General features: G+C 43.8%; 1 protein-coding gene across 1 annotated transcript in view; it reads left to right on the forward strand.

Moving 5' to 3' along the window:
• LOC106596600 (piezo-type mechanosensitive ion channel component 2) overlaps window positions 1-23,343 on the forward strand; it is a 172,195-nt gene that overhangs the window by 34,611 nt on the left and 114,241 nt on the right. The window contains exons 7-14 of the mRNA XM_045714337.1: window positions 3,707-3,866; window positions 6,104-6,236; window positions 8,710-8,903; window positions 16,629-16,859; window positions 17,687-17,816; window positions 20,809-21,002; window positions 21,915-22,063; window positions 22,778-22,951. Of these exons, the coding sequence (XP_045570293.1) occupies window positions 3,707-3,866; window positions 6,104-6,236; window positions 8,710-8,903; window positions 16,629-16,859; window positions 17,687-17,816; window positions 20,809-21,002; window positions 21,915-22,063; window positions 22,778-22,951 (1,365 nt within the window). The remainder of the gene's footprint in view (window positions 1-3,706; window positions 3,867-6,103; window positions 6,237-8,709; window positions 8,904-16,628; window positions 16,860-17,686; window positions 17,817-20,808; window positions 21,003-21,914; window positions 22,064-22,777; window positions 22,952-23,343) is intronic.

The following is a 23,343-nucleotide window of genomic DNA, read 5'->3' on the forward strand; positions in this document are numbered from 1 at the left end:
ATACAAAACTGATCTAAGATCGGTGTCTCGGGGCAACTTCAACCCATGCATTTAGATCGTCGAGGGGGAGTGAATGACCAATCCCATGCGTTTAGATCGTCGAGGGGGAGTGAATGACCAATCCCATGCGTTTAGATCGACGAGGGGGAGTGAATGACCAATCCCATGCGTTTAGATCGTCGAGGGGGAGTGAACGACCAATCCCATGCGTTTAGATCGTCGAGGGGGAGTGAACGACCAATCCCATGCGTTTAGATCGACGAGGGGGAGTGAACGACCAATCACATGCGTTTAGAGGGGGAGTGAACGACCAATCCCATGCGTTTAGAGGGGGAGTGAACGAGTGCGCACTTCAGGGGGAAGAGGGAGGAGATAGAGGAAGGAAATGTGGCTAATGGAATCAAATCAAATCTAATGTTATTGGGCGCATGCACATATTTATCAGATGTTATTGCGGGTGTAGCGAAATAAATGCTTGTGTTCCTAGCTCCATCAGTGCAGTAGTATCTAACAATTCACTACAATACACACAAGTCTAAAAGTAAAATAATTCAATTAAGAAATATATAAATATTAGGATGAACAATGTCGGATTCCGGAGTATATACTGTATAAACTCAGCAAAAAAAAGAAACGTCCCTTTTTCAGAATCGTGTCTTTCAAAGATAATTCGTAAATATCCAAATAACTTTACAGATCTTCATTGTAAAGGGTTTAAATGCTGTTTCCAATGCTTGTTCAATGAACCATAAACAATTAATGAACATGTACCTGTGGAACAGTCGTTAAGACACTAACAGCTTACAGAAGGTAGGCAATTAAGGTCGCAGTTATAAAAACTTAGGACACTACAGAAGCCTTTCTACTGACTCTGAAAAACACCAAAAGAAAGATGCCCAGGGTCCCTGCTCATCTGCGTGAACGTGCCTTAGGCATGCTGCAAGGAGGCATGAGGACTGCAGATGCGCCAGGGCAATAAATTGCAATATCCGTACTGTGAGACGCCTAAGACAGCGCTACAGGGAGACAGGACGGACAGCTGATCGTCCTCGCAGTGGCAGACCACGTGTAACAACACCTGCACAGGATCGGTACATCCGAACATCACACCTGCAGGACAGGTACAGGATGGCAACAACAACTGCCCGAGTTACACCAGGAACGCACAATCCCTCCATCAGTGCTCAGACTGTCCGCAATAGGCTGAGAGAGGCTGGACTGAGGGCTCGTAGGCCTGTTGTAAGGCAGGTCCTCACCAGACATCACCGGCAAAAACGTCGCCTATGTGCCCAAACCCACCGTCGCTGGACCAGACAGGACTGGCAAAAACGAGTCGCGGTTTTGTCTCACCAGGGGTGATGGTCGGATTCGCGTTTATCGTCGAAGGAATGAGCGTTACACCGAGGCCTGTACTCTGGAGCGGGATTGATTTGGAGGTGGAGGGTCCGTCATGGTCTGGGGCGGTGTGTCACAGCATCATTGGACTGAGCTTGTTGTCATTGCAGGCAATCTCAACGCTGTGCGTTACAGGGAAGACATCCTTCTACCTCATGTGGTACCCTTCCTGCAGGCTCATCCTGACATGACCCTCCAGCATGACAATGCCACCAGCCATACTGCTTGTTCTGTGCGTGATTTCCTGCAAGACAGGAATGTCAGTGTTCTGCCATGGCCAGCGAAGAGATGTTCGATTAGGTTCAAGTCCGGGCTCTGGCTGGGCCACTCAAGGACATTCAGAGACTTGTCCCAAAGCCACTCCTGAAGTTTCACCTTCCAACAGGACAACGACCCTAAGCACATAGCCAAGACAACGCAGGAGTGGCTTTGGGACAAGTCTCTGAATGTCCTTGAGTGGCCCAGCCAGAGCCTGGACTTGAACCTGATCGAACATCTCTGGAGAGACCTGAAAATATCTGTGCAGCGACACTCCCCATCCAACCTGACAGAGCTTGAGAGGATCTGCAGAGAGGAATGGGAGAAACTCCCCAAATACAGGTGTGCCAAGCTTATAGCGTCATACCCAAGATGACTTGAGGCTGTAATCGCTGTCAAAGGTGCTTCAACAAAGTACTGAGTAAAGGGTCTGAATACTTATGTAAATATGATATTTCAGTTGTTGTTGTTTTTTTAAATGTGCAAATAAAATTATTAACTTGTTTTTGCTTTGTTGTTATGGGGTATTGTGTGTAGATTGATGAGGGGAAAACATGTATTTAATCCATTTTAGAATAAGGCTGTAACGTAACATAATGTGCAAAAAGTGAAGGGGTCTGAATACTTTCCAAATGCACTGGGCAGCAGCTTTTAAGGTGCTGGGTTGAGCATCCGGTTGGTAGCCGGCTAGTGACAGTGACTAAGGTTCTGGTCAGGGTACTGGTTGGTAGCCGGCTAGTGACAGTGACTAAGGTTCTGGTCAGGGTACTGGTTGGTAGCCGGCTAGTGACAGTGACTAAGGTTCTGGGCAGGGTACTGGGTGGTAGCCGGCTAGTGACAGTGACTAAGGTTCTGGGCAGGGTACTGGGTCGGGGCCGGCTAGTGACAGTGACTAAGGTTCTGGGCAGGGTACTGGGTCGGGGCCGGCTAGTGACAGTGACTAAGGTTCTGGGCAGGGTACTGGGTCGGGGCCGGCTAGCGACAGTGACTAAGGTTCTGGGCAGGGTACTGGGTGGGGGCTGGCTAGTGATGACTGTTTAACAGTCTGATGGCCTTGAGATAGAAGCTGTTTATCAGTCTCTCGGTCCCAGCTTTGATGCACCTGTACCGACCTCGCCTTCTGGATGATAGCGGGGTGAACAGGCAGTGGCTCGGGTGGTTGTTGTCCTTGATGATATTTTTGGCCTTCCTGTGACACCGGGTGCTGTAGGTGTCCTGGAGGGCAGGCAGTGTGCCTGTCTTCCCTCCAGGACACCAGGCACCACCCTCTGGAGAGCCTTGCGGTTGCGGGGCGGTGGAGTTGCCGTACCAGGCGGTGGAGTTGCCGTACCAGGCGGTGGAGTTGCCGTACCAGGCGGTGATACAGCCCGACAGAATACTTTCAATTGTGCATCTGTAAAAAATTTGTGAGGGTCATGTGACCAGTTATTACCAGTTGCAGGAAGAGAGTGAACAGGAGTAATATGGAGGGGCTGGGCGGTAACCGGCGGAAACCCGGTAACCGGCGGAAACCCGGTAACAGGCGGAAACCTTTAGTGCACATGGGCTTCATCTCAATTCTCTTGAGTAGCTTCCTCTACTCTCCTTGTCTCCTCTCCTTGTGTCCTATCCTTGTTTCCTCTCCTTGTCCATCTGCACTGACATAACAGAACTGGGCAAGTGAAAAAGACAAAAGCTGATAATATGACCTATTTCCACATAGGACGGAGGTGCAGACAGCAGCTATCTGACTTTGACTGTAAGACTGAAATCAATATTGTGTTTTGGACAACCAAAGGTTACTAATTGTAAATAATCGAATGTTCTGCTTGTTAGTTACTTCTGCTTGAATGTACCGGCAGGTAGATTGACAAATTTAAAAGACTAGGCCAACAAGAAACAGCCACAGTGCTTTACATTTTCTGTAACTTTTAGTCTTTACAAACAAAATGCGCATTTAAAATTGCCTCAACTATACCTCAAATGTATGTAACCTTTTATATATCGAGGTGCTGCAGGTTCAATAATATCTCTCTCTGTCTCTCTCCCCCTCCCCCACTCCCTCTCACTCCAGTCTGTTCGGCATCTCCTCCATCATCCAGACTGACTGCTCCTCTACATGGAGGATGATAGTTAACCCTGAGTTGGCCTGGCACCACTTTGTTAACCCCGTTATGCTGCTGCTGCTGTACTACACCTTGGCCACTCTCATACGCCTCTGGCTCCAGGAAGAGGTAGGTAACACCCTGGTATCTCTCATACTCCTCTGGTTCCAGGAAGAGGTAGGTAATACCCTGGTATCTCTCATACTCCTCTGGCTCCAGGAACCTATAGAGGTAGGTAACACCCTGGTATCTCTCATACGCCTCTGGCTCCAGGAACCTATAGAGGTAGGTAACACCCTGGTATCTCTCATACTCCTCTGGTTCCAGGAAGAGGTAGGTAACACCCTGGTATCTCTCATACTCCTCTGGCTCCAGGAACCTATAGAGGTAGGTAACACCCTGGTATCTCTCATACTCCTCTGGCTCCAGGAAGAGGTAGGTAACACCCTGGTATCTCTCATACTCCTCTGGCTCCAGGAACCTATAGAGGTAGGTAACACCCTGGTATCTCTCATACTCCTCTGGCTCCAGGAACCTATAGAGGTAGGTAACACCCTGGTATCTCTCATACTCCTCTGGCTCCAGGAACCTATAGAGGTAGGTAACACCCTGGTATCTCTCATACTCCTCTGGCTCCAGGAAGAGGTAGGTAACACCCTGGTATCTCTCATACTCCTCTGGCTCCAGGAACCTATAGAGGTAGGTAACACCCTGGTATCTCTCATACTCCTCTGGCTCCAGGAACCTATAGAGGTAGGTAACACCCTGGTATCTCTCATACTCCTCTGGCTCCAGGAACCTATAGAGGTAGGTAACACCCTGGTATCTCTCATACTCCTCTGGCTCCAGGAACCTATAGAGGTAGGTAACACCCTGCCGCTTTCAAGGAGCGGGACTCTAACCCGGAAGCTGATAAGAAATCCCTCTATGTCCTCCAACGAACCATCAAACAGGCAAAGCGTCAATACAGACCTAAGATTGAACCGTACTACACCAGCTCCGACGCTCGTCGGATGTGGCTGGGCTTGCGAACCATTACGGACTACAAAGGGAAGCACAGCTGAGAGCTGCCCAGTGACACGAGCCTATCAGACGAGCTAAACTACTTCTATGCTCGCTTCGAGGCAAATACCACTAAAGCATGCATGAGAGCACCAGCTGTTCCGGAAGACTGTGTGATCACGCTCTGCGTAGCCGAAGTGAGTAAGACCTTTAAACAGGTCGACATTCACAAGGCCGCAGGGCCAGACGGATTACCAGGACGTGTACTCAGAACATGCGCTGACCAACTGTCAAGCGTCTTCACTGACATTTTCAACCTCTCCCTGTCCGAGTCTGTAATAACTACATGTTTCAAGCAGACCACCGTAACCTGCCTAAATGACTACCGACCCGTAGCACTCACGTCTGTAGCCATGATGGGCTTTGAAAGGCTGGTCATGGCTCTCACATCAACACCATGATCCCAGAAACCCTAGACCCACTCCAATTTGCATACTGCCCCAACAGATCCACAGATGATGCATTTTCTATTGCACTGAGTTTGGAACTCAGTAGTGAGTGTTGCAACCGAGGACAGACAATTTTGACATGCTTCAGCACTTCAGCATTCGTTCTGTGAGCTTGTGTAGCCTACCACTTCATGGCTGAGCTGTTTCCACTTCACAATAACAGCACTTACAGTTGACCGGGGAAGTTCTAGCAGGGCAGACATTTTGACTAACTGACTTGTTGGAAAGGTGGCATCCTATAACGGTGCCACATTGAAAGTCACTGAGCTCTTCAGTAAGGCCATTCTACTGCCAATGTTTGTACAGAGGACCATGTTCTACTAACTGGTCTACAGAGGTCCATGTTCTACTAACTGGTCTACAGAGGACCATGTTCTACTAACTGGTCTACAGAGGACCATGTTCTACTAACTGGTCTACAGAGGACCATGTTCTACCCACTGAACTACAGAGGACCATGTTCTACTAACTACAGAGGTCCATGTTCTACCCACTGAACTACAGAGGTCCATGTTCTACTAACTGAACTACAGAGAACCATGTTCTACTAACTGAACTACAGAGGACCATGTTCTACCCACTGAACTACAGAGGACCATGTTCTACTAACTACAGAGGTCCATGTTCTACTAACTGAAGTACAGAGGACCATGTTCTACTAACTGAACTACAGAGGACCATGTTCTACCAACTGAACTACAGAGGACCATGTTCTACCAACTGAACTACAGAGAACCACGTTCTACTAACTGAACTACAGAGGACTGCAGTCTATGATGCATATGAATGTTCACATGACAAGGAAAACCTCTGGGCTCTAACCATAGTCCATATTGTTGCTGTGTTGTTCCACAGGGGTTGGTCGCAAAGTCCAACGAGACATCTTTTGACTACATCTCCACCCTAGACTCAGTGGAAAATGGACCGGTCCGCCAGGACCTGTACTCCACCCCACAGTATGAAATGGACCAAATCAATAACATTACAGGTGAGTTTTTACTGTACAAACACTGGACAAAAGTCTATTCTCGTAAGACACGTGCTGTGAGTAAACTCACTGTAACATTTTGAATATACAGGCAGAGTATATGGGACGACTGAAATTATAATCGGAAGCACGATTTATGTTCAATTATTTTTTTAAATGTTATTTCGGCATTATTTTGTTAAACTGGGCCCTGGTCAAAAGTAGTGCATTATATAGGGAATAGACTGCCGTTTGGGATGCCACCTTATCTGCTATATATCCTGTACTATATCACCCTGTATATACTGTACAATATCACCCAGTATATACTGTACTATATCAACCTGTATATACTGTACTATATCACCATGTATATACTGTACTATATCACCCTGTATATACTGTACTATATCACCCTGTATATACTGTACTATATCACCATGTATATACTGCACTATATCACCCTGTATATACTGTACTATATCACCCTATATATATACTGTATATACTATACTATATCACCCTATATATACTCTACTATATCACCCTATATATACTGTATATACTATACTATATCACCCTGTATATACTGTACTATATCACCCTATATATACTGAACTATATCACCCTATATATACTGTATATACTATACTATATCACCCTGTATATACTGTACTATATCACCCTATATATACTCTATATACTATACTATATCACCCTATGTATACTGTACGATATCACCCTGTATATACTGTACTATATCACCCTATATATACTGTATATACTATACTATATCACCCTGTATATACTGTACTATATCACCCTATATATACTCTATATACTATACTATATCACCCTATGTATACTGTACGATATCACCCTGTATATACTGTACTATATCACCCTATATATACTGTATATACTATACTATATCACCCTGTATATACTGTACTATATCACCCTATATATACTGTATATACTATACTATATCACCCTATATATACTGTACTATATCACCCGGTATATACTGTACTATATCACCCTGTATATACTGTACTATATCACCCTATATATACTGTATATACTGTACTATATCACCCTATATATACTGTACTATATCACCCTGTATATACTGTACTATACAACCCTGCATATACTGTACTATATCACTATATATCCTGTGTATACTGTACTACATCACCCTGTATATACTGTATATTCTGTACTATATCACCCTGCATTTAATGTACTATATCACCCTGTATATACTGTACTATATCACCCTATATCACCTGCATTTAATGTACTATATCACACTATATCTCCTGTATATACTGTACCATATCACCCTGTATCTCCTGTATATTCTGTACTATATCACCCTGCATTTAATGTACTATATCACACTCTATATACTGTACTATATCACCCTATATCTCCTGTATATAATGTACTATGTCACCCTATAGCTCCTGTATATATTGTACTGTATCACCCTGTATATACTGTATTATATCACCCTGTATATACTGTACTATATTACCCTGTATATACTCTATATTCTGCACTATATCACCCTGCATTTAATGTAGTATATCACCCTGTATATACTGTACTATATCACTCTATATCTCCTGTATATACTGTACTATATCACACTATATCTCCTGTATATACTGTACCATATCACCCTGTATCTCCTGTATATTCTGTACTATATCACCCTGCATTTAATGTACTATATCACACTCTATATACTGTACTATATCACCCTATATCTCCTGTATATAGTGTACTATATCACCCTATAGCTCCTGTATATATTGTACTGTATCATCCTGTATATACTGTACTATATCACCCTGTATCTCCTGTGTATTCTGCACTATATCACCCTGCATTTAATGTAGTATATCACCCTGTATATACTGTACTATATCACTCTATATCTCCTGTACTATATCACCCTATATCTCCTGTATATACTGTACTATATCACCCTGCATATACTGTACTATATCACCCTATATCTCCTGTATACACTGTACTATATCACCATGTATATACTGTACTATATCACTCTATATCTCCTGTATATACTGTACTATATCACCCCGTATATAGTGTATTATATCACCCTATATCGCCTGTATATACTGTACTATATCACTCTATATATCCTGTATATACAGTACTATATCACCCTGTATATACTGTACTATATCACCCTGTATATACTGTACTATGTCACCATGTATATACTGTATTATATCACCCTATATCTCCTGTATATACAGTACTATATCATCCTGTATATACTGTACTATATCACCCTGTATATACTGTACTATATCACCCTGTATATACTGTACTATATCACCATGTATATACTGTATTATATCACCCTATATCTCCTGTATATACAGTACTATATCACCCTGTATATACTGTAGGTGTTGTACTATATGAAGTATCTGTGTCTTTATCTCAACAGAGAAGGATGGAGGACTGTATGCCTTCAGTCCAACCCTGCGAGGAGAGACTGCTGGGATGGAGGGAGCGGAGGAGGGGAAGGAACAGGAGGAAGAGGAGGAGGAGGAGGAGGATGAGGGCAGAGTGAATGCTGTTGTAACAGTGTTCAGGTTCATTATGAAGCAGAGCTATATCTGTGCTCTCATAGCCATGATGGTGAGTAAACACAGTGACTGGTCCCTCTGGTGACTGTGGTCCATCTGGTGACTGTGGTCCCTCTGGTCCCTCTGGTGACTGTGGTCAAGTCAAGGCGAAAGAAAGCACCTGTGTGTGTGTGCGTGTGTGCGTGTGTGCGTGTGTATGCTCACATCACATCTAAAGAAAGCACCTGTGTGTGTGTGTGTGTGCGTGTGTGTGTGTGTGAGCGTGCGTGCGTGCGTGCGTGTGTGCGTGTGTATGCTCACATCACATCTAAAGAAAGCACCTGTCATCTAATAAAGGACCAGAAGTGTTTACTTGATTGTGATTGTAGGGAGGCCTAGCTATGCTTTTGTTTTGAGTCACTGTAGATTGAGGTTTTGAGGCCTTCCCAGCTAGCACATTTGGTTCCTTGAAAGTTGTGGGAATGTACGTTTTTGGTTTCACAATTGGTTGTGGGAACAAAGCTATACGTTTCCCGACCGGTATAAATTGAAAGTCTTTTTAAACATTCTGAGAACAGAAGTGAACATTTCGCCAGTTCTGGGAACGTTTATTTTTAGTTTGCAGGGAGGATCTGAGAACACTGGTTTACTCTGGTTCCATGAAAGTTTCCTGGGAGGTCTTATTAAAACTCAGACAATGGACATTTTAGTTTTTTAATAATTTCCTTAACTTTCACTGAATCTTTCAATAAGAGTTTTTTTCTGTGATATTTTATTTTAGTATTTTTTACCTTTTTAAATTGTCTTTTATGTCAATATACTGTATCTATTTTATTGTACTTTTACCCCTTTTTATCCCCAATATCCAATTGGTAGTTACAGTCTTGTCCCACTCCTGTACGGACTCGGGAGAGGCGAAGGTCGAGAGCGATGCGTCCTCCAAAACACGACCCTGCCAAGCCGCACTGCTTCTTGACACACTGCTAGCATTAACCCGGAAGCCAGCCGCACCAATGTGTCGGAGGAAACACCGTACAACTGGCGACCGAAGTCAGCTTGCCAAACCCTCCCCTAACCCGGATGACGCTGGGCCAATTGTGCGCCCCCTCATGGGTCTCCCGGTCAGGGCCGGCAGTGATACAGCCTGGGATCGAACCCGGGTCTGTAGTGCAGTACCTTAGACCGCTGTGCCACTCTGGTGGCCCTTTACTTTTTCTTTACAATTGAACAAAAACATACATAGACAAAAACATACATAGACAAAAACATACATAGACAAAAACATACATAGACAAAAACATACATAGACAAAAACATACATAGACAAAAACATACATAGACAAAAACATACATAGACAAAAACATACATAGACAAAAACATACATAGACAAAACATACATAGACAAAAACATACATAAACAAAAACATACATAGACAAAACATACATAGACAAAACATACATAGACAAAAACAACTACATGGCCAAAAGTATGTGGACATCACTTCAAATTTTTGGATTCGCTATTTCAGTCACGCCCAATGCTGACAGGTGTATACAATTCAGCACACAGCCATGTAATCTCCATAGACAAACATTGGCTGTAGAATGGCCCGTACTGAAGAGCTCAGTGACTTTCAACGTGGCACGTTCATAGCATGCCACCTTTCCAACAAGTCAGTTTGTCAAACTTCTGCCCTGCTAGAGCTGCTCCAGTCAACTGTAAGTGCTGTTATTGTGAAGTGGAAACGTCTAGGAGCAACAACGGCTCAACCACGAAGTGGTAGGCCACACAAGCTCACAGAACAGGACTGCCGAGTGCTGAAGCAAGTAGCTTGTAAAAATCGTCTGTCCTCGGTTGCAACACACACTGCCTCTGGACGCATCGTCGTCCCAAGAAGTGTTCGTCGGGAGCTTTATGAAATGGGTTTCCATGGCCAAGCAGCCGCACACAAGCCTAAGATCAACATGCGCAGCAGTGGAAACACGTTCTCTGGAGTGATAAATCACGCTTCACCATCTGGCAGTTTGATGGACGATTCTGAGTTTGGCAGATGCCAGGATAATGCCACCTGCCCCAATGCATACTGCCAACTGTAAAGTTTGGTGGAGGAAGAATAATGTTCTGGGGCTGTTTTTCATAGTTCGGTCTAGGCCTCTTAGTTACAGTGAAGGGAAATCTTAACGCTACAGCATACAATGACGTTCTAGACGATTCTGTGCTTCCAACTTTGTGGCAACAGTTTGGGGAAGGCCCTTTCCTGTTTCAGCATGACAATGCCCCATGCAAAAAGCAAGGTCCATACAGAAATGGTTTGTCGAGATCGGTGTGGAAGAACTTGACCTGCCTGTACAGAGCCCTGACCTCAACCCCATCGAACACCTTTGGGATGAATTGGAACGCCGACTGCGAGTCAGGCCTAATCGCCCAACATCAGTGCCTCGACCTCACTAATGCTCTTGTGGCTGAATGGAAGCAAGTCCCAGCAGCAATGTTCCAACATCTAGTGGAAAGCCTTCCCAGAAGAGTGGAGGCTGTTATAGCAGCAATGTTCCTACATCTAGTGGAAAGCCTTCCCAGAAGAGTGGAGGCTGTTATAGCAGCAATGTTCCAACATCTAGTGGAAAGCCTTCCCAGAAGAGTGGAGGCTGTTATAGCAGCAATGTTCCAACATCTAGTGGAAAGCCTTCCCAGAAGAGTGGAGGCTGTTATAGCAGCAATGTTCCTACATCTAGTGGAAAGCCTTCCCAGAAGAGTGGAGGCTGTTATAGCAGCAATGTTCCAACATCTAGTGGAAAGCCTTCCCAGAAGAGTGGAGGCTGTTATAGCAGCAATGTTCCTACATCTAGTGGAAAGCCTTCCCAGAAGAGTGGAGGCTGTTATAGCAACAAAGGAGGGGGAACCAACTCCACATTAATGCCCGTGATGTTGGAATGAGATGTTCGACGAGGAGATGTCCACATACTTTTGGCCATGCAGTGTACATTTCAACTAACATGAATGAAATCCCGCTTACTCAGACCCACATGTTCCCCCAATATCCACACCATAATGTTGTTTCTAATGCTTGTAAGACTCTATGTTTCTGTCTGTAGCCAGATTTCTTTCAACATTTAAATAATAAAACATTTTATTTTTCCATTCTCTTAATAACAACGTTGAGCTATCATTTGACTTCCAGTATTTAAGCGTCTGCAATATAAGAGACGGATATAATATCGTCCAATCCATCGGGTATCTCACCGCACCCTCATATGCCAAGTCTTGAAATATGCAGATGGACACATTAAAAGTAAACTTACCATCGTAAAACTTCTGACAGCCATCTTTCTAACTCTGCCCATAACTATTGGAATTTATAGCACTCCCAGAAGGCATCAATTATTGACTCACTGTTAGTACACTTGAGGCATTAATCTGCCATTGTGCTGTAGAATTTCGTCTCTTGTATAATAAATTATATATATTAATTTATACTGGATTAAGTATAGATTTTCATTAACTGTGTAGTATTTTCATTCGTTATATTCCAACACTTCATCTTGTGCCAATATCAGTTATTTTTTAAGTCTTGGATCCAATTTATATTTTATAGTTTATCTTTTCTTCTAAGAGATTGTCAGTTGGGAAGGCTCTCTGCGGATTTTCTACATTTTAACTATGATATGACTATCTTTTTATGACTAAAATAGGATTCCCTCAATATTTCTCCGATGTCCAAAAGCTTTCACGTGAACATTTTGTCATCTAAATTTATTGTAAATAATTATTTATTTAGTTTCATTTTCTTTTTGTAAAATATATATTTTTGTACTTTTACAAAAAAATGTCACCCCAATTTCGTGATATCCAATTGGTAGTTACAGTCTGGTCTCATCGCTGCAACTCCCGTACGGACTCGGGAGAGGTCGAAGGTCGAGAGCCATGCGTCCTCTGAAACACGACCCTGCCAAGCCGCACTACTTCTTGACACACTGCCCGCTTAACCCGGAAGCCAGCCGCACCAATGTATCGGAGGAAACACCATACAACTGGCGACCGAAGTCAGCTTGCAGGCGCCCGGCCGAAGTTGAATATATTTGAAAATGTCTACATTGGTCAGTCCAAAATGGCTTTTTTGAATTCTGTCATGGAAATGTTTTTATTTCCTATTACCAGTAATTTATTTATGATTTCTATGCCTTTTAGTTTTCCATGTTGACCAATTTATCAGTGAATTCTGAAAAACTATTCAAGGGTCCAATAGGGGTTTAGGATTTAGGGGATGATATTGGTTCTCTAGAATCCATTTCATGTTCTTCTATACTGTTATAGCGTTCTTAACTATCTTGTTTATGTTTTTAGCTTAATCTTTCTATATGATTATTATTATTATTTTCTCCCCAATATCGTGATATCCAATTACGTTCTTGTCTCATCCCTTCAACTCCCCAACGGGCTCGGGAGAGGCGAAGGTCGAGTCATACGTCCTCCAAAAACATGACCCGCCAAACCGCGCTTCTTAACACCCACCTCGCTAAACCCGGAAGCCGGCTGCACCAATGTGTCGGAAGAGAACACTGTTCAACTGACGACCCTGGTCAGCCTGCAGTTTCAGGGTTCGCCACAAGGAGTGGCTAGAGTGCGATGAGCCAAGTAAAGCCACGCCCCCCATTTTAGCCTATTCAAAGAGACCGCATTTCAAAGGAAACAATAACTTATTAAGATCAGGTGTGGATAATTAGTTTGGCCAACAGACCTGAACACACATAACAAGATGGAAGATAGTTTTGTTGATGCTGAGAATGGAATGTATCCATTTTTAGATAACATTCTTAGAACGTTCTCTGAACGTTACCAAAGTTTTGTTGTGTTTTAAAAAAATATATTTTTATATAACTTTTTTTTTTAACGTTCTCTGAACAATTTGAGAACATGACTTTTAAATAGAACCATGAGAAAAAACATGAAGGAAACGTTATGCTGAAGTATTGAAAATCACAAAGAAGAACGTTGTTTCTTAACGTTCTTGAAACAATTCGAGAACATTACTTTAATCCTTTAAATCTAATTAGCATGATACAAAATCCCCATCAAAATCTGTCTGTTTAAGCTAGAGATAGATATCTGTTTGTTTGCATGGGCTGTGTCTCAATCCACCTCATCCTCCTATGTCGGCCTTCCGCATCTGTGGTGGAAGGTGGCAGAGCTAAAGCGGTGTTTGTCAGACCAGGAGACATCCCCCAAAAAATCGGTCTTCTCTCAAATGTCTGTAGCATCCAAACCGTTTGGGCTAGAAACTATTATGGAAAGATGAGACTCTCACAAACACGTCATGTTTTGCTGTAGGACTCCCACAGGCCTCACAAAGCTCATCTGAAGGTCCCCCGCTTCCAGTTTAAAAAATGTACGGAATACAGTACCAGTCAAAAGTTTGGACACCTACTCAATCCAGGTTTTATCTTTATTTTGACTATTTTCTACATTGTAGAATAATAGTGAAGACATCAAAACTATGAAATAACACATATGGAATCATGTAGTAACCAACAAAGTGTTAAACAAATTCAAATATACATTATATTTGAGATTCTTCAAAGTAGCCACCCTTTGCCTTGATGACAGCTTTGCACACTCTTGGCATTCTCTCAACCAGCTTCATTAGGTAGTCACCTGGAATGCATTTCAATGAACTGGTGTGCCTTGTTAAAAGTTCATTTGTGGAATTTCTTTCCTTCTTAATGCGTTTGAGCCAATCAGTTGTGTTGTGACATGGTAGGGGGGGTATACAGAAGATAGCCCTATTTGGTAAAAGACCAAGTCCATATTGTGGTAAGAACAGCTCAAATAAGCAAAGAGAAACAACAGTCCATATTACTTTAAGACATGAAGGTCAGTCAATGAGGAAAATGTCAAGAACTTTGAAAGTTTCTTCAAGTGCAGTCCCAAAAACCATCAAGATTTATGATGAAACTGGCTCTCATGAGGACCGCCACAGGAAAGGAAGACACAGAGTTACCTCTGCTGCAGAGGATAGGTTCATTAGAGTTACCAGCCTCAGAAATTGCGGCCAAAATAAATGCTTCACTGAGTTCAAGTAACAGACACATCAACAGTTCAGAGGAGACTGTGTGAATCAGGCCTTCATGGTCGAATTGCTGCAAAGAAACCACTACTAAAGGACACCAATAAAATAAGAGACTTGCTTGGGCCAAGAAACACGAGTAATGGACATTAGACCGGTGGAATTTATTTAGAATTCAAGGCACACTTAACCAGCATGGCTACCACAGCATTCTGCAGCGATACGCCATCCCATCTGGTTTGGGCTTGGTGGGACTATCATTTGTTTTTCAACAGGACAATGACCCAACACACCTCCAGGGTGTGTAAGGGATATTTGACCAATGAGAGTGATGGAGTGCTTCATCAGATGACCTGGCCTCCACAATCACCCTTCCTCAACCCAATTGAGATGGTTTGGGATGAGTTGGACCGCAGAGTGATGGAAAAACAGCCAACAAGTGCTCCGCATATGTGGGAACTCCTTCAAGACTGTTGGAAACAGATTCCAGGTGAAGCTGGTTGAGAGAATGCCAAGAGTGTGCAAAGATGTCATCAAGGCAAAGGGTGGCTATTTGAAGAATCTCAAATATAAAATAGAACAACCTATGGTTATTTTGTATACAACTTTACCACAACTTTCTGGGAATGATGCAGGATGTGGAACATTCTAAGCACATTTTAAGGAACTTGACAAAAAAGAAAAAGTTATTTTCTTGGTATTGAATTACTTTAACAGAACGTTTCCTAAAAGTTCAAGACATGGTTACATTTTATTTCAGTTTTGGTAAGAACATTCTCCAACTGGTTTGACATTGGGAATTGTCTCAAACTGTTCAGAGAACCTTGAGAAACAATGTTCTTCTGTGGAAATGTCAGTACCTCAGCATACTGTTTCCTACAGGTTTCCTAATGTTATAAGAAACATATGGTTCTCAGAATGTTATGTGCTAGCTGGGTTATTTCTATATGTGTCTCCATGTCTCTTTGACCCTCTCTCTCCCTCTCTCTCTATGTCTCCATGTCTCTTTGACCCTCTCTCTCCCTCTCTCTCTATGTCTCCATGTCTCTTTGACCCTCTCTCTATGTCTCCATGTCTCTTTGACCCTCTCTCTCTGTCTCCATGTCTCCTTGACCCTCTCTCTATGTCTCCATGTCTCTTTGACCCTCTCTCTCCCTCTCTCTATGTCTCCATGTCTCTTTGACCCTCTCTCTCCCTCTCTCTATGTCTCCATGTCTCTTTGACCCTCTCTCTCCCTCTCTCTATGTCTCCATGTCTCTTTGACCCTCTCCCTCTCTCTATGTCTCCATGTCTCTTTGACCCTCTCTCTCCCTCTCTCTATGTCTCCATGTCTCTTTGACCCTCTCTCTATGTCTCCATGTCTCTTTGACCCTCTCTCTCCCTCTCTCTATGTCTCCATGTCTCTTTGACCCTCTCTCTCCCTCTCTCTATGTCTCCATGTCTCTTTGACCCTCTCTCTATGTCTCCATGTCTCTTTGACCCTCTCTCTCCCTCTCTCTATGTCTCCATGTCTCTTTGACCCTCTCTCTCTATGTCTCCATGTCTCTTTGACCCTCTCCCTCTCTCTATGTCTCCATGTCTCTTTGACCCTCTCCCTCTCTCTATGTCTCCATGTCTCTTTGACCCTCTCTCTATGTCTCCATGTCTCTTTGACCCTCTCCCTCTTTCTCTCCCTCTCTCTCTCTCTCTCTGTTACTCCCCTCCCCTCTCCCTCTTTCTGTCTCTCCCTCCCCAGGCGTGGAGCATCACGTATGTTAGCTGGCTGACGTTTGTGTTCCTGATGTGGTCGTGTATGTTGTGGATGGTGAGGGACCGTCGTCGTTACACCATGCTAACCTCTCCCTTCATGGTGCTCTATGGGAACCTGCTCATTGTGCTGCAGTACATTTGGAGCTTTGAGCTGCTGGAGCCCGTACCTGGACTCTTCCTCAAGATGGACGTGCCTTTCAGGCAACTGGGTTCCAAGGTAAACTGGTAGAGAGAGAACTGGTAGAGACAGAACTGTACTGAGTAAACTGGTAGAGAGAGAACTGTACTGAGTAAACTGGTAGAGAGAGAACTGTACTGAGTAAACTGGTAGAGAGAGAACTGTACTGAGTAAACTGGTAGAGAGAGAACTGTACTGAGTAAACTGGTAGAGAGAGAACTGTACTGAGTAAACTGGTAGAGAGAGAACTGTACTGAGTAAACTGGTAGAGAGAGAACTGTACTGAGTAAACTGGTATGTCTAACTGCTGAGGATGTGAAACTGCTGCCATCTTGGATCAATCAGGTCTCTTTCTAAAATAACATTTATGTGGCAGTCTCTCTTGATTCCATTTTATCTCAGTGCTGTTGTCTGTACTTCCTGTGTCTGTAATGATGTCTGTTGTCTGTACTTCCTTTGTCTGTAATGTTATCTGTTGTCTGTACTTCCTGTGTCAGTAATGATCTCTGTTGTGTGTACTTCCTGTGTCTGTAATGATCTCTGTTGTGTGTACTTCCTGTGTCTTTAATGATGTCTGCTGTCCGTACTTCCTGTGTCTGTAATGATGTCTCTTGTCTGTACTTCCTGTGTCTGTAATGATTTCTGTTGTCTGTACTTCCTGTGTCTGTTAAAGATGTCTGTTGTCTGTACTTCCTGTGTCAGTAATGATGTCTGTTGTCTGTACTTCCTGTGTCTGTTAAAGATGTCTGTTGTGTGTACTTCCTGTGTCAGTAATGATGTATGTTGTCTGTACTTCCTGTGTCTGTTAAAGATGTCTGTTGTGTGTACTTCCTGTGTCAGTAATGATGTATGTTGTCTGTCTTTAGATCCTATGCCTGTTGAGCTTTTGGCTGTTGCTGATACAGACTCTGACAGAGAGACAGGAGGAGCAGAGAGAGGAGGCTGCTGTACTCACTGACGTACGTGTGGATAACCAACCCAAGAAGAAGAAGAAAGGTCAGAACTAATGTCACAGCTGCTCAACAACATACTGTTTTTATCATGTGTGGCCGACTGGGTTCGAACCCAAAGACTGTGTTAGCCAGCTGACCTAAAGGGTCAGAACTAATATCACAGCCCGTCAATAATACACAATGTTTTATCATGTGTGGCCGACTGGGTTCAAACCTGGGTTTCCTGCATGCCACAAAATTGTGTTAGCCCGCTGAGCTGAAGCCTAGGCATTAGCTCAGGGAGCTAACACAAGTCTTCAGGTCTCAGGCAGCGTTATCACAGGAATGACATTACAGCAAATGCTACAATATCCTGTTATCTACGCTGCAATCATTTACATACAATATCCTGTTATCTACGCTGCAATCATTTACATACAATATCCTATTATCCACTCTGCAATCATTTACATACAATATCCTATTATCCACTCTGCAATCATTTACATACAATATCCTGTTATCTACGCTGCAATCATTTACATACAATATCCTATTATCCACTCTGCAATCATTTACATACAATATCCTGTTATCCACTCTGCAATCATTTACATACAATATCCTGTTATCTACGCTGCAATCATTTACATACAATATCCTATTATCCACTCTGCAATCATTTACATACAATATCCTGTTATCTACAGTCGTGGCCAAAAGTTTTGAGAATGATACGAACATTAATTTTCACAAAGTCTGATGCCTCAGTTTGTATGATGGCGATTTGCATATACTCCAGAATGTTATGAAGAGTGATCAGATGAATTGCAAAGTCCCTCTTTGCCATACAAATGAACTGAATCCCCCAAAAACATTTCCACTGCATTTCAGCCCTGCCACAAAAGGACCAGATGACATCATGTCAGTGATTCTCTCGTTAATACAGGTGTGAGTGTTGACGAGGACAAGGCTGGAGATCACTCTGTCATGCTGATTGAGTTTGAATAACAGACTGGAAGCTTCAAAAGGAGGGTGGTGCTTGGAATCATTGTTCTTCCTCTGTCAACCATGGTTACCTGCAAGGAAACACGTGCCATCATCATTGCTTTGCACAAAAATGGCTTCACAGGCAAGGATATAAGATTGCACCTAAATCAACCATTTATCGGATCATCAAGAACTTCAAGGAGAGCGGTTCAATTGTTGTGAAGAAGGCTTCAGGGCGCCCAAGAAAGTCCAGCAAGCGCCAGGACCGTCTCCTAAAGTTGATTCAGGATCGGGGCACCACCAGTACAGAGCTTGCTCAGGAATGGCAGCAGGCAGGTGTGAGTGCATCTGCACGCACAGTGAGGCGAAGACTTTTGGAGGATGGCCTGGTGTCAAGAAGGGCAGCAAAGAAGCCACTTCTCTCCAGGAAAAACATCAGGGACAGACTGATATTCTGCAAATGGTACAGGGATTGGACTGCTGAGGACTGGGGTAAAGTCATTCTCTCTGATGAATCCCCTTTCTGATTGTTTGGGGCAGCCGGAAAAAAGCTTGTCCGGAGAAGACAAGGTGAGCGCTACCATCAGTCCTGTGTCATGCCAACAGTAAAGCATCCTGAGACCATTCATGTGTGGGGTTGCTTCTCAGCCAAGGGAGTGGGCTCACTCACAATTTTGCCTAAGAACACAGCCATGAATAAAGAATGGTACCAACACATCCTCTGAGAGCAACTTCTCCCAACCATCCAGGAACAGTTTGGGGACGAACAATGCAGCATGATGGAGCACCTTGCCATAAGGCAAAAGTGATAACTAAGTGGCTCGGGGAACAAAACATCGATATTTTGGGTCCATGGCCAGGAAACTCCCCAGATCTTAATCCCATTGAGAACTTGTGGTCAATCCTCAAGAGGCGGATGGACAAACAAAAACCCACAAATTCTGACATACTCCAAGCATTGATTATGCAAGAATGGGCTGCCATCAGACAGGATGTGGCCCAGAAGTTAATTGACAGCATGCCAGGGCGGATTGCAGAGGTCTTGAAAAAGAAGGGTCAACACTGTAAATATTGACTCTTTGCATCAACTTCATGTAATTGTCAATAAAAGCCTTTGACACTTATGAAATGCTTGTAATTATACTTCAGTATTCCATAGTAACATCTGACAAAAATATCTAAAGACACTGAAGCAGCAAACTTTGTGGAAATTAATATTTGTGTCATTCTCAAAGCTTTTGGCCACCAATGTACACTATAGAGACACTATATACACTATACACTACTGCAATGATTTACATAGAATATCCTCTTGTCCACACTGCTATCATTATCCACACTGCTATCATTTACATCCTGTTGTCCACGCTGCTATCATTATCCACGCTGCTATCATTATCCACGCTGCTATCATTATCCACACTGCTATCATTTACATCCTGTTATCCACGCTGCTATCATTATCCACACTGCTATCATTATCCACACTGCTATCATTTATATAATGTTGTCCACGCTGCTATCATTATCCACGCTGCTATCATTATCCACACTGCTATCATTATCCACGCTGCTATCATTATCCACGCTGCTATCATTATCCACGCTGCTATCATTATCCACGCTGCTATCATTATCCACGCTGCTATCATTATCCACGCTGCTATCATTATCCACGCTGCTATCATTATCCACGCTGCTATCATTATCCACGCTGCTATCATTATCCACACTGCTATCATTTCACGCTATAATCTTATCCACGCTGCTATCATTATCCACGCTGCTATCATTATCCACACTGCTATCATTATCCACGCTGCTATCATTATCCACACTGCTATCATTATCCACGCTGCTATCATTATCCACGCTGCTATCATTATCCACGCTGCTATCATTATCCACACTGCTATCATTATCCACGCTGCTATCATTATCCACACTGCTATCATTATCCACACTGCTATCATTTACATCCTGTTATCCACACTGCTATCATTTACGTACAATTCATCATGTAGGACCACTTACTCAGTATCTCCTGTCTGTTACCTTGTTTATAGAGGAAGAGGAGGATGAGGAAGGATGGGAGCAGGACATCATGCAGGTTCTGGGTAACATGGTGATGGAGATGCTGGTGAAATACTGGATTTATATCTGTGGAGGAATGTTCTTCTTCGTCAGCTTCGAGGGACGCATGGTCATGTACAAGATCATCTACATGATGCTCCTCCTCTTCTGTGTGGCGCTCTATCAGGTACACACACACACACACACACACACACACACACACACACACACACACACACACACACACACACACACACACACACACACACACACACACACACACACACACACACACACACACAGATACACACACAGATACACACACACACACACACACACACACACACACACACACACACACACACACACACACACACACACACACACACACACACACACACACACACACACACACACAAACCCTTTTGCAATGATGTTAGCACAGCTGAAAACTGTTGAAGCAATAAAACTGTCCTTCTTTAGACTAGTTGAGTATCTGGAGCATCAGCATTTGTGGGTTCGATTACAGGCTCAAAATGGACAGAAACAAAGAACTTTCTTCTGAAATTCGTCAGTCTATTCTTGTTCTGAGAAATGAAGGCTATTCCATTACGTACACACAGGATGTTACACGTGTTTATATACAGAACACACAGGATGTTACACGTGTTATATACAGTACACACAGGATGTTACACGTGTTATATACAGAACACACAGGATGTTACACGTGTTATATACAGAACACACAGGATGTTACACGTGTTTTATACAGTACACACAGGATGTTACACGTGTTATATACAGTACACACAGGATGTTACACGTGTTATATACAGTACACACAGGATGTTACACGTGTTATATAGAGTACACACAGGATGTTACACGTGTTATATAGAGTACACACAGGATGTTACACGTGTTATATAGAGTACACACAGGATGTTACACGTGTTAATCCCTCAATGATCTGGGAAAACAACACTGAAAAACATTTAAACCAATCTGTCTGTCTGTCTGTCTGTCTGTCTGTCTGTCTGTCTGTCTGTCTGTCTGTCTGTCTGTCTGTCTGTCTGTCTGTCTGTATTGTCTCCAGGTGCACTATGAGTATTGGAGGAGAATCCTGAAATACTTCTGGATGTCTGTGGTGGTCTACACTATGCTGGTCCTCGTCCTGGTCTACACCTTCCAGTTTGAGACCTCCCTTCCCTTCTGGTCTAACATGACTGGCCTGAGTAAAGAGAAGTGAGTCCTGACCCCTGACCCCTAACCCCTGACCCTCCCTACCCTTCTGGTCTAACATGACTGGCCTGAGTAAAGAGAAGTGAGTCCTGACCCCTGACCCCTAACCCCTGACCCTCCCTACCCTTCTGGTCTAACATGACTGGCCTGAGTAAAGAGAAGTGAGTCCTGACCCCTGACCCCTAACCCCTGACCCTCCCTACCCTTCTGGTCTAACATGACTGGCCTGAGTAAAAAGAAGTGAGTCCTAACCCTGAACCCTGAACCCTGACCCTGACCCCTAACCCTAAAGTTCACAAAATAGCTAAAGAGAATATTTTCAATGCTCAGACACCTACATTTCTCTGTACATTTAGTCCTGCATTAGTGAGAGATGTGATGTGGTCTGTCTCTCCCCCCTCTCCTCTCTCTCCTCCTCTCTCCCCTCCTCTCTCTCCAGACTGAAGGACCTCGGGTTGAGATGTGATGTATGATTTGGTCTGTCTCTCTCTCTCTCTCTCCCCCCTCTCCTCTCTCCCCCCTCTCCTCTTCCTCTCCCCCCTCTCCTCCTCTCTCCCCCCTCTCCTCCCCTCTCCCCCATCTCCTCCCCTCTCCCCCTTCTCCTCCTCTCTCCCCCCTCTCTCCCCCCTCTCCTCCTCTCTCTCTCCTCCTCCTCTCTCCCCCCTCTCCTCCTCTCTCTCCCCCCCTCTCCTCCTCTCTCTCCTCCTCTCTCTCCAGACTGAAGGACCTGGGGCTAGAACGGTTCTCTGTATCGATGCTCTTCACACGTATCTTCATCCCCACCTCCTTCCTCCTGGTGTGTATCCTCCACCTTCACTACTTCCACGACCGCTTCCTCCTGCTCACTGACCTGAAGGCTGTGGCCCAAAAACAGGACAGCGCCATCTACAGGTGAGACAGACCAAGGGGCTTTGAACCATGTGTTACGTTAGCCCACTGAGCTAAAGCCTAGGCATTAGTTTGGGGGAGCTAACATGAGTTTCAGCACCATCTACAGATGAGCTGACTGGGGGTTGAGCCCTGCTACTGCTCTAGACTGTGTTAACCCACTGAGCTAAAGCCTAGGCATTAGTTTGGGGGAGATAACATGAGTTTGTGGCAGAATCTAAAGGTGAGTTGGGTGACTGGCTCTGAAGCCAGCGATGGTCCAACTCATTTTGACATGTTTATGGGATTAATTTGGTGGTCTGGGGTTCTGATATCACACTGTCATTATAACTACCTCATTTGGGGGTTTCTTTCACACTGAGAAACAGTAGTGGTCTGTGGTGGTGGTCTGTGGT

This window comes from Salmo salar, chromosome ssa03, assembly GCF_905237065.1.
Source record: "Salmo salar chromosome ssa03, Ssal_v3.1, whole genome shotgun sequence".
Lineage (NCBI taxonomy): Eukaryota > Metazoa > Chordata > Actinopteri > Salmoniformes > Salmonidae > Salmo > Salmo salar.